Genomic DNA, 12,892 nt, shown 5'->3' on the forward strand with positions numbered 1-12,892 from the left:
CAATTTGCACTAAACTACCCAACATTACACCAACCAAGCCAATTCACACCCGGAATCACAAAAACTACACCGACTATATCGAACTAACGGCATACACGTACACTGACCATATCAGTCTACAATAAATATGTCAACCACACCCACGTCAGTACATTGAGCAAGTACGCAAAATAGCAGTGTTTATAACATACGCTAAAATATATCAAATAAATGTGATTTCGAAAGTCAGTGTGTGTTCCCTTGTAATGTAGTCGTGGAAACGAAATACAATTCTGCACAAAGAACTCATGAGTGGGAGTTGTAAAATAACGAAAAGTTTCAGATGTCGCGCTTCAATAGTCACAGCAGACTTATCTGTTATTGACATAAGAAGGCCAAAGAACTTAATTGAAAAGTGAGACAAAAGCGAAGACTCTTGCTAAAAAATTTAATATTAATTATACGTGTGCTAAATGGCTGCAAAACTGTCTACAAAGAAATTCTATTTTCTGTTTTAGCCTCCGCCCATCATAATTTTTAAGTGGTACGAGAAAGTGGAAAAATTGAGCATCTGCAATTAAAGTCACATTCAAGTTCTTTAACTGTTTTAGGTTTATTTTTTTTTCTATTGCAAGAGTTATAAAGTCTGAATTTCGTGCCATCATCCTATTAATAAATGAATCCTATGTGGTGTCAATGGTTTGTAACATGCACGCATAACTGCACATAATTCCCTTTATCGATAAAGGAAACAATGAGATTATTTATCTTTCAGCGCCTAGACAGCCTTGAATAAATTTCTGTAAAAAGAAGAAACTTTCAAGGAGTCATCACTCGCAGCTGAGCACCTCGAGAGCGTCGAATCAGTGTAACTGTGATTCCGGGATAAACTCACACCCATCCAAGGTAAGCTACAAAACTGCTTCAGGTTGATCAATTTGCACTAAACTACTCGACATAACACCAACCAAACCAATTCACACCCAGAATAACACAAACTGCACCGACTTTATCGAACTAACGGCCTACATGTACATTGACCACATTAGTCTACAACAAATAAGTCAACCACATCCTAAACGCCTAAATGCATCTTCCTATCAAAAAACGAATCCTTTGTGGTGTTAATGGTTTGACATACATGCATAACTGTTCTTTAACTGTACTAGGTCTATTTTTTTCTGTTGCAAGAGTTATAAAGTCTGAATTGCAAGATGTTTCGTGCCATTATCCTCTTGATAAATGAATCCTTTGTGGTGTCAATGCTTTATGACATACACGCATAACTGCGCATAAACCCTTTGTCGATAAAGGAAACAATGAAATCTTTTATCTTTCAGCGTCTTGACGGCCTTGAATATTTTTCTGCAAAAAGGAACAATCTTTCAAGGAATCATCACTTGCAGCTGAGCACCTTGAGAGCGTCGAATCAGTGTAACTGTGATTCCGGGATAAACTCGTACCCATCAAAGGTAAGCAAAGTTGCACCGCCCGGCATTACAAAAAGACCGTCATTAGTGGGAGTAAAAACAATGCATTTGAGCTACAGTTTTTCAGACCTAGGTAATTATTGCTAACTATTTCAAACTACAGAACTGCTCCAGGTTTACCAGTTTGCGCTAAACTCCTCAAAATTTCACTCACCAAACGAATTCACACCCGGAATTGCATAAACTACACCGACTGTATCAAGCTTACGGCCTACATGTACATTGACCACATTAGTCTACAATAAATAAGTCAACCACACCTTAATCGCCAAAATACAGCGACGACATTGAATATAACTAAATACAACAATGGTTTGTAATGTAAATTTACTCGAATAACTGCTTATTAACCTCTCTGTCGATAAAGGAAACAATGAGATGTTTTATTTTTCAGCGTCTCGACGGCCTTGAATACTTTTGTAAACAGAACAAACTTTCAAGGAATCATCACTTGCAGCTTAGCAATTCGAGAGCGTCGAATCAGTGTAACTGTGATTCCAGGATAAACTCACACCCATCAAAGGTAAGCATATTTGTATTGCTCAGCGACATGAATGTAGATGAAAGTCAAGACAGTGTATTTGGGATAAACTTTTGAGTTCAGACTTAATTACAGCTGACTAATTTCACTATACTTCTTAGTGAAATGACACAAATCAAAAATGAAAGGGAAAAGTAAATCTCATAGGGAAAGCATAAAATTTTCATCGCTTGTTTGCTGCATGGCGTTGAATTTGTGGGCTAGCATAAAACACAACCTCAGATTTTATTGTTGTTTTTAGAAGCTAGTTCTTAAAGGCTTGCAAGCGAAGCATAAAGCTTAACAACTTATGGGAGCAGTGAAGTGGCAAAATATGTGAAACACCTCGTGCTGGAAAAAAACAAACTTTTGAGCGCACGATCTTCATAGAGCGCAAAAAAATACAAGAAAAGGGCACAGAATTGAAGCAAATGTATCACTAAAAGAACTTTTATAGTGATTTTGTGATAGTACGGTTGGTTTGAAACTATATTTTGTCGAAAACTTTTAAGTATTTTTGTTTCGCGTTAATTGTAGGCTCTGGTTAAATGACCGGCGGCCTGCCAAAGTTTTAAAACAATTAAATGAATAAATGAATTGATAATTTCTCATATAACATGGAAAAAGGATTGATTTTCTTGAAAACCCAACATCAGCTTATTTTACCAATCCAATATCTTTCATGTCTGTGAAATGTACACAAGAAAAGGAGAACGTATGTTTTCATTCACAAACAACCTCAACTTGCATTACAAAGCGAAAGGATATAGTGGTCAGGAATCTGTCCACTATGTACATAATCGACATCATAAAGGAAAGTGTGACCACTTTCACTTGTGGGGGAGGGTTTTTTTTCGTCGCTTGCCCTGCCGGCTTTTCTTCCTTCTGCAAATTTTTTTTTTTTTACCCGAAAAAAAAAAGGGGGGGGGGAGGAGGCGGGCCCCCCGAGTCCCTTCCCTAGATCCGCTACTGACTCTCCCTGACGCCTTTCAAAGATGTAAATTTTCTCTGACTCAAAGTGAAATTCTCAGACCTTGAAGTAATCCATTTTTACCTGACTTTCCCTGAACTGTGACAGCCATGCGTAATATTATCGTGCCGGAAACGAAACAATTCCTTTTAGAAATAGCCTCTGACTGACCATAAAAACAAAGAAGGGCAGGCGCCATCTTTCAATCATCATCGTCTTTGAAATGTTCAGAACACACTTTGGAACTAGATGTTACTCTTAAGTATTTTTTTTAAATCCTAAAATTCATATCTGTTTTAAAAGAAACTGAAAAACAATCACAACATTAAAAAAATCGATACAAGACGAAATTATTTTTCTGACCATTTAATCATGCAGATAAAACCCAGGTTCGTGTGACTAGTAGTTGAAGAAATATAGCAAGGGTACTTAACTACTGAAGCTTACGATCTTAAGCATATATAAGAAAACACAAATCCGCATTTGTGGGAATATTGTGGTGGTTACAGGTGCAGTTATAGCCGGCCATTCCTTACCCTTCGCAGTTAAATTTTTTTTGGCCTCGACATTCTGACAGAAACACAGAAACATCCTGTCGAGTCTCAGTAGACTCCCGGTAAGAACATACCTTGAGGGTAACTATTACAGTAACAGACCTTTAGTTCAATTCTGCTGAGCGGCAATTTTCATTTCAACCGTCTTTATTTTTTACGTGGGATGCCTGTGGCACGACACGATAAAAATCCGGCTCGGGTATGTTTTTTACTGCAAGGACAAATTGGAAAGCTAGCTTAAAGCAATACGTAAAATCTTTATCGATTTTATCCTATGTAAATATTGGCGGCTGGACTGATCAGAGGCGGACGAAAATAATCCTGTGCTTTTCTAACAAAAGAAGACCTGAGGACTTCATTTCCGCATAACTTTAATTTCACTTAGTCAAAAAAATAGCGGTCACATTAAGTACGTTCTGATGTATTTCATTCCGCGGCAGAAAACTTATTAGATACAAGCTAGAGAAAACCCTGTAAATAAAGATCATTGGTTTACAATGCAAATGTATATTGACCTACTATGAGACAAAACGTGACATAGAATTGAAAAAGAGTGGAATTCGGCTTGTGCAGGTGAAGAAAGATCTGGTTTCCACAGACTAAATTTGACCAATTCTGAAAACGGAAATTCGATAAACACAGCATACTGTTTTATGCTGTTTTCGTAAGCTGTATATTCGTTGATTATTCTGCGGAGTTGGATGTTTACCATAATTTTGGATCTCTCCGTGATTTTCCTGAACCTTTGCTTTTGAAATAAGAGTAACCTTGCATTGCTGCAAAACCAATAATCACAAGTCCACAATCATTTTTCATCTATGAATTAAGTACTCTATACACGAGTTGGCCATAGTTATTTTTGATTAGGTAAAGGATATAATTGAATCTATTTGGTATCTTGTGGTGTTTTAATCGATTTATTTATTTATTTTTTTGCCTTATTCCATATACATTAATATAGGTTGTGTGTTTTTTTTCGATGGAAGCGTACTTTTTTTACGATTTTTTTTGTGTGATTAACCATGAAATATATAATAAAGTCTACCGATTAACCTCTAACCTTGCGTAAGGTTTAACGTGAAATTGACCTTGCGAAATGACCTCGGAATACCACAAAATTAACTACAAATCGCTAAGAAATAACTCAGTACCCTCTTTTAGATGTATTAGTGAAAAAGGCAGGGGGATTGGGCTATACCCCTTCAGCCCCTTCCTCTGAGCGGTACCTGGTTTTAGTGGTTTTCAAACGAAAGTCGGTTTCATCATTTAGGTAACGATTGAGAAGGGAAGGAAAAAAGAGGCAGCAACGGGATTAAATGAGAAGTTGAACTGAACTGAACTGAAAAGTGAAACGAAAGCGAAGTCCCCAGCTAAAAAATTCAATATCAATTCTATACGTGCTAAAGGGCTGCAATACTTTCTAGAAAGAATTCTAGTTTGTGTTGTATTAAAGGTAAGCATATTTGCATCGCTCGGCGATACAAAAAGACTATTATACGTGATAGTGAAACTGCATTTGAGCTAAATTTTTTCAGACTTAGGTCTCAGTCCTTCGAGTAAGTGTGATTTCGAAAGTCAGTGTGTGTTCCATTGTAATGTAGTCGTGGAAACGAAACACAATTCTGCACAAAAAACTCATGAGTGGTAGTAATAACATGACGAAAACTTTCATATTATGTACTTCGATAGCACACTTATCTGTTATCGATATCACAAGGCGAAGGAACTGGACTGAAAAAAGGAACGAAAGCGAAAACTCCAGCTAAAAATTCAATATTAATTCTATGAGAGCTAAATAGCTGTAATACTTTTTACAAAGAAATTCTAGTTTGTGTTTTAACCTCCGTCTATATTAATTTTTTAAGGAGTACGAGAAAGTGAAAAAATCGAGCATCTATAATTTAAGTCATATTCCAGTTCTTTAACTGTAGTAGGTCTACTTTTTCTGTTGCAAGAGCTATAAAGTCTGAATTACAAGATGTTTCGTGCGATTATCCTATTGATAAAAGAATGATAATTAGCCACACCAAGGTATGCAAATTACACTCGACCCACCAGCTACGCGTGACTCCACTGAGAAAGTATATCACTTAAACTAACTGTACATGACTACATCAAACTTTTCCAGACTTAAATAATACAGGTAACTACTTAAAACTACAGACTATATTAGCTCAATCAATTAGCACTAAACTACCCAACATTACATCAACCCTTATGTAAAATTGATATATCCGGCGTCGAGAGTGAAAGTTCAGTGCTTTCCTACATACTTTGATCAAATTTTTCGTGGCTAGAGGTGATTTTTTTGTAAAGCCGATTGTAATTGCGTTTCCTTGCCTCTTTTGCGTGTAAAAAAGTCTTGAGCACGTTTAAAGGTAATATTTTGAGCCAAATTCCTTTTCAAGCTTTTCCGTCTATCGAGTAAAATGCATCTTTCCTCATCGGTGCGACTCTCCACGGATCGTATGCATTAACAGTCTATTCTAAAATCATAAGAAACGCCATGATATAAGGCAAGTACGGATAAGCAAAGAAAATTGCTCCTTAATCTGTCACTTGACATGACTCGCCAAGTTGTTCAGTTCTGGTAGCTCTGCTGAGTGCATTTAAACTTCACCTTCGTTTCATAATTTATACGTGTGGAAACCCGTTGTGGAAACCCGTATACTATACGGTTACCAAAATAACCACTGTCTCGTTCTTAGGTGAATGGAAGTGGCCCTAGATGAAAGGAGAGAGTTAGTGAAGGCCAAAATAAAACACTGACTGACGAGAAAGGAGCAGCACAAATGTCTCGCAGAAAGGATTTGACGCAAGCACTCGACGTTTCTCAACCCAATTATCCTAAGATTATAGGGTGCGCCATAAACTACGTAAGTGAATTAGAAAAAACGACAGAAAATAGAGTTGATGACATTGAGAAAGGCCATCATGTTATCAACAGAGGAGTTAATGATCTTTATAAAGACATATTTAAGTTTTTTTTCAAGGAGTTTGGGGACAAAGAAAAATATCTAACGAAGGGAATTAATTGTAACGCGCTCAAAAGTAGTGAGAACGTTGACGAACATTGTATCCCGACCGGAGATTTGGGTCTGTGCGATATCCCTGGTGATATTAAGACCAAAATTGACTGGATGATAGTAAAAAATTATAAAAATAGCAACGCTAAGGAGTTTAGTTGCGCCAAAATAGTATTGTTAGCTTGTGTTCATTGTGTAATGCTAGATGTCCATATAGCCCTCACAAAGAGAAAAAAGATGCCGGCGAGATTTGATGAAAAATTAACATTCATGAGAAATATAACTTCTGCATACTTAATTAAAAAGAACGGGGATGGTGTGTACGTAGACAATACAGCCAAGAAATGTTTGATTAGAAGAAATCTAGCTGGGATCGAAGTCTTCGAAGAGTGTAAAAAAACAGTTGAGAGTTTTTTAGGAAACATAGCAGATAATTTTGACTTTGTGATACTTTGGGGAATATGGGTTTATCGAATGGAAAAAATTCAGATCTTAGACAAGAGCCCAATCTCTTCACATATTTAATTCAATAAGAGATCGTAGTCTAACTCGAAATATTAAGGAGCATTTTCCAATTCATATTATTGCTGCTCATGAGAATATGTGCAAATATTTATAGCATTTTTCGCGTCTTGGAACTGCAGGTTAAATGTGTTAGTAGCGGTGTTGGTGAAGGTATTAATGTTCAATCTTACAGGGCTTTAGCTTTCTTTGTTAATAAATAACTTCTTCGCCCTGGCTATTTGTAAAATAATGGAGTGTAATACGTTGTGTCGCAGGAATGCAAATATAATTGCTGTTTTTGCTGAAATACATGCTTCTTTTTATGTCTTTCCGTAACCTCTAACCTGACTTGACCAATCCGTGCTTTGCAATAGTATTTTATCATTAAAAAAAGAGAAATAAACCTCTCTATATAATTGATCATGGGAACGGTATGTAATATGCAGTCATTATTTTAAGTTTTTTTTATTTTTTTTATTTTACCTTGATTTAAACCCATCCCATCCGCCCCTAACTTAGGCTTATGTAGCGGACTAACGATGTCAGATGCATTGTGCTATAGCAGAAAAAAATAGAACAACAAAATTAAACAGTCCTAACATTTTGCATGAAATTCATGATTCATCTCAGCTTCGTTTTAAACTCGGAAAAAAGAAAGGGAAAATAGTAAACCCCAGACGAAAAACTACCTCTCAAGAAAATAAAAACTGTTTTTATCACATAATCTTCGGTGTTATACAAGGATTTCCTGCCCTGAGAAAAGCCGTAACAACACACGTGAAAATATATCGTATTTTTTCATGTGTTTTGATATAGCCAATCAGCTGCTTACACGTCACTCGCCTTTGGCGCCATTCGGTTAGGTTGATGAATGAATGGCAAACCCCTCACGATTCTCAATACAAGTTGTTTGTTGGAGCTTTCTTGAATTATGGCGGCTAAAACACTAAAAAAATCCGTATCGCTGGCAGACGATGAGGTTCAAACTTTCCTAGAAGGGGAAAAAAACCAATATACTGAAAGAAAAACCAAAAGTTGCGTATTCAGTGGCCTTGGTGTTAGCATTTCTCTCGGCTGAGAATGAAAATCGACAACTGGAAGATTTGCCACCGGCCGATTTTGGCCGTTTACCTGAGAGACTTTTTCTGTCGGTAAGGACAATTTCAATAAATGAGAATTTTTTAAATTGAAAATGATGACCATCGTTGTTTTTGTAATCATGATTCAACGCATTTTTCCATCTTAAGAGTCAGCGCCAACGCACTTTACGATTGTTATTCGAGGATTATCGATTCATTTATTTTCATTAATTAATGAAGTCGGCTTTTCTTCCCAGTAAAGGGCTATTGTGTTTATATGATAAACAAAATAATACATGATTGCTTGTAGATTGCTCTACTCGTGTTCAACTCGACATCTCACTCGTTCGCTGCGCTCACTCGTGAGCTATCGAGTTAGACACTCGAAGAGAAATTCCATATCTCCGCGCGCCCATGTATTATTCTCTATTTATAATAAAGTTCGGATATAACACGTACTGTCATTGGTTGAAAGAGCGTGCTCTATGAGAGTATAGAGCATAGAACTGAGCTAAAGCTGCCACGCCATGTGCCAAATTGTAGTATGTCTGACCTTTTCCGGGACTTCTTCCTAGCTTTCCTTTCGTTAATTGAAAGTGAAATTTCGGAACAAGCGAGCAAAGGTTTGCAAAAATGCCAGGCGCAGTAATTTAGGTTACTATAACGTGAGCAGAGACAAAAATCCTCAAAGATAAAACAAAATAGACAGTCCGAGTTTTAACGGTTTTCACGCTCAGTTAGATTGCAAGTTTACGTTCGGTAATGAAAATAAAAATAAAACACAGCTAACACTTGTTTAGTATATAAAGTTTTATTTTCAAGAACAAAACAGGAATGATAAAAAATATAACCTGGCATAACTGTTAAAATTCATACCAGTCATGACGGTGTCAGAGCGACTGCAGTCATGCTGAGGTCTATCGCGACTAGCTCATCATGGCGATCTTCGGTCATCGCAATGGAGCAAGCCTCAGGAACAAAATCGACTACCCCTCGAGTGGAAAATAAGAGCTTGCTCTGATTACCTTTCCGATGCGTTGAGTGGAAGTCCTCATCAGTTACTATAGCCGAGTTTTACGTCACTGTCATTCCGAGCGATCTTCATGTCCTAGTGAATTCGGCTGTTGTTCCTTCATATTACACTCGCCTTGAACAGTTTGTTTTCTACTTGTCATGAGAAATAACTTGCGTATTTTTGTGAGCCACGATTGGGCCGAATTTCACTGAACATTTCACTATCAGATTCTGTATTAGAAACTGCAAGAGTGTTAAATTCGACATGCCGAACTATTTTAGTTTGTAAACTATTGCAGAATATGAACTTTGATGGTTTTTGAACTTTGATGGTTTGACATTTTTGACAGCTTTAGTCTTGTACAACCAATCAGATTATTTGAACCATTGTAACAGGGATTCTAATTGGCTTATTGTAGCGTGCTTTATGAGAGTATGGAGCATGCTGAAGACACTGTTGTTCGCTTTGGGAATAAAATTTGTTTTGAAAATTGAAAGTAATTCTTGGGGAATTTAACGGATTCTTTATTATAAAACAAATAGAGAAGCCTTGACTGTGTTCTGTTCTGTTGTAAAGCGCTGGTGAAGCGGCTAGAGCACTCAAGAAGTAGGGAGAAACACGAGACGTAGTCGAGTGTTTCTCCCTCTTGAGTGCTCTAGCCGCTTCCCCAGTGCTTTACAACAGAACAAAGCACAGTCAAGGCTTCTCCATTTGTTAAATATTCGCTTGCTACCCCTCTTTGATTATCAGTTCAGTTGTGGGCAACTTTACTTGCTTTAACCTCTGCCATGACCCAGTCATTGACTACACGATTATGTTTCAAGATAATTCATTATTTTAAGACTTCCTAGTGTTTGTTTCACAACAGTCACCTATATGAGCGACAAACCGGGGGGTGAAGGTGGGGGAAATAAGAATCCTGATAAATAGTCTGTACGTCATTTGTCAAATATTTGTGTTACCCCAATTTCTAACAGGTTCAGTTGTTTCAAAGTCGCACTCACTAAAAACCTTCGCAACCTCATGGCCACCGGCGCTAAACAAGAACAGGAAGGATTCTGGGACGAATTAGAGAAGCTGTTTGACCGCCAAATTCCAATCAAGGAAGAAGTGAGATATGCCATAGACACTGTTTTTAAACGTGTGGGTGTCTTTGACCCTAAAGAAAGTGAAGGAGTAATCGACGCCGCAGAGCACATAGCTTACGAGATAGTCACCGCTGCATTTCGAGGTGAAGATGCGGAGGAGGTTCAGAAAGAGGTAATTAAGAATATGAGTGAGGAAAGTAAGACGAAAGCAAAGAAAGATAAGAAGAGTGCAGCGGCCATTAAGCATAGAACAAGAGAATATGATATTACACCTGGTAATTTTTTGGAAATGTTTGAAGGGGTCAAAAAGCTGCCTAAGAAATGTGAGCAGGGAGAGGCACCAAAAGAAGAAAGAGAAAATGTTCACTATCTAATCTACGGAAGTATTTATCGAGAGATACTGGAAAAAATTGTCGAGGAAGAGAAAGACTTTCTCGCTGGAAAGCATTTGGAAGTTCTTTTGAAGATGAAGGAAGTCAAGAAAATTAATTCTAAATACTCGGTGGATACCGAAACGCTTGATTTTTATGGCTTGCCGATTTACGAAAAGTGTATGATGACGGCGCCCGAACCACTGAGTGTAACTTACTCAAGCGAGTTTTTGGCAGCCAAAGATCTACTGATAGAGAGTGCGATAAAAATGACGCATATTATTTTTGAAAAGCGTAAGGAGAAAAAGAAGGCGATTCTAGATGATGAAAAGAAAAAGGAACTGACCGAAAAAATTGACAAGATCAATTACCCAACTTCTTCTGAAAGGGATCTTGGCTTGTTCGTAGACTATACGGCTTACGACAAGTGGAAAGAGGGTCAGAGTAGTCATGAAGTGCGATTATTCAATGACTGTGTCACACAAGTTAGAGAAAAACTCTATGAACTACCAGATCTCGTGGAACGTTGGGGAAATTGGGCCTACGAAGTTTCCGAACAGCTTAAATCAGGAAGGTCCTCGTCACCATGAAAATCAACCCCCACTTTTCGGACTTTGTGACTATTGCTATGTTACGTTTCAATTCACTTTACGGCACACCTTTTGATCCCCAGGTATGCACTTATTTTATAACAGTTTGTAACAAGAAAGAACTTCTTGAGGCCAGTGATTGCTACTGTGTTGTTCTCACCTCATTCTGATGTCAAAGATACACTCTCGTTGTTTTATCGAATTCGTTTTATGAACTTGAAACCTATTTATAGTCATTTAACTCTCATTCAACGCCAACCAATCACGAGGTTTAACTGTCAATGACCCGTTTAAATCAACGCCGAAAATGTGACATGTGTTTTTGTTGAATGAGAACTCGATTAACAAACAAAACTTTCGTTACGGTCATCTGTGATCTATACGTGAACAGACACACACCGAAATAAACTACCTATTGACTGGGTTTAAGGCCATTTAGTATAGTCTTACTGGTGATGATTAAAACAAATCTAGAATTTTACAAATACAATATTTTTAGGGCCATTTAATGCTGCCACTGAGTGGTTGCTATAATTCTGAGAGTTCCCACGAACGTACTTAGTATTAATTATACATTTATAGATTCTTTTTGATTGAAGACAAAGTGGCAAAGGCCTGAACTGTTAGGTTTTTCACTGAGTTGTATCCACACGGAATATTTCAAACAAGGACGTTGTGAAAACTCTGTTGTTTTCCAGCTAAAGCGCTGATCGTTTATCTTGTGCAAAAGTATATTCTGATCCAGAGACTATAAACATAATCTTGATTCTGATAAAATTTTGTTAACATTTTTCACTCGTAGTTTTTTTGTACATAATAGGCGTAGTTCTCAAGTGTGTTTTCCACGCGCACCATATACAACCAATTTATGAAATAAATTGTTAAAAGTTAACTCACAAACTTTCAGTTCTTTATGGCAACGGCAGATAGCTTATCCTACTTGAAGAAAAGCGAGTGAGTGTCGAGAGGATTCGGGACTGCAGAGTTGGTTTGGAACTTCGTCCTTTGATTGGCCCTGCAAACTCCCGCCACCCTATCAGCCAATCAGAAGCGTACCTGCAACCAATCATGACTCGGCAACTCATGATTTCTCTCGTTTCCCCACCGTTTTTCTTCGGTTTCTCATTGGCTCATTGTGATTTTCCCATGCTTCTGATTGGCCACTTTGATTACTTTGGTTTGGTTTTACGACACTTAAACGAAAAAGCTCCCTGCAGCGAGAAAAACCGAGAAAATAGATTTTCTTTTTTTGGGGGGGGGGGGGAAGGGGTTTTGCAGCTCTCTTGAACCGGGTATCAGCAGAAGTTATATCACTTCCCCTCGTTGATGTTTTCTTTTCGCTCCATTCAGTGTCCAACACAAGCATCTTGTCGCAATAGAATGACTAACTGAATAAGTGAGGCATTAGTTATATTTTGTCCTATCAATTATAAACAAATGAAGCGTTCATGATCAGCTATGATTTGTTTAGCATCCGCTCGTCAAAATATGATTTATTCGTTTACCTGCGATCAGATTCTTTTACAGAAACGAAGAACCTGCCAAAAATTTGCCTCGCTAGAATTGTTTGGCTTTGTAGCTCAATTGTTAGTGGCGCTTACCTAGTATTTGGGATGCACAAGTTTGGAGCCCTTCCAGGCTCAAGCTTTTCCAATTTTAGCTCTATGCAAGGATTTTATCTTCATTCAAGCAAGATTTTAGGGTAC

At 37.6% G+C, this 12,892-nt stretch overlaps 1 protein-coding gene across 2 annotated transcripts; it reads left to right on the forward strand.

Moving 5' to 3' along the window:
* Positions 1 to 1,317: 1,317 nt before the first annotated feature.
* LOC149045781 (uncharacterized) lies at positions 1,318 to 12,086 on the forward strand. 2 transcript variants are annotated; one of them, XM_089207143.1, is made up of 4 exons: positions 1,318 to 1,451; positions 1,864 to 1,992; positions 6,222 to 6,389; positions 10,115 to 12,086. In XM_089207143.1, exon 4 carries the CDS (start codon positions 10,161 to 10,163, stop codon positions 11,184 to 11,186), a length of 1,026 nt encoding a protein of 341 aa, XP_089063269.1. In that variant the 5' UTR covers positions 1,318 to 1,451; positions 1,864 to 1,992; positions 6,222 to 6,389; positions 10,115 to 10,160; the 3' UTR covers positions 11,187 to 12,086. The 2 variants fall into 2 exon arrangements, with proteins under 2 accessions (XP_089063269.1, XP_089063270.1); XM_089207144.1 differs by lacking the exon at positions 6,222 to 6,389.
* Positions 12,087 to 12,892: the final 806 nt, after the last annotated feature.

This window comes from Pocillopora damicornis, chromosome 5 (genome assembly GCF_964200805.1).
Source record: "Pocillopora damicornis chromosome 5, jaPocDami1.2, whole genome shotgun sequence".
NCBI lineage: Eukaryota > Metazoa > Cnidaria > Anthozoa > Scleractinia > Pocilloporidae > Pocillopora > Pocillopora damicornis.

What these genes read in the sequence shown, in the direction of transcription:
- LOC149045781 (XM_089207143.1), top strand. Translation starts at nt 10,161, where the DNA reads ATGGCCACCGGCGCTAAACAAGAACAGGAAGGATTCTGGGACGAATTA.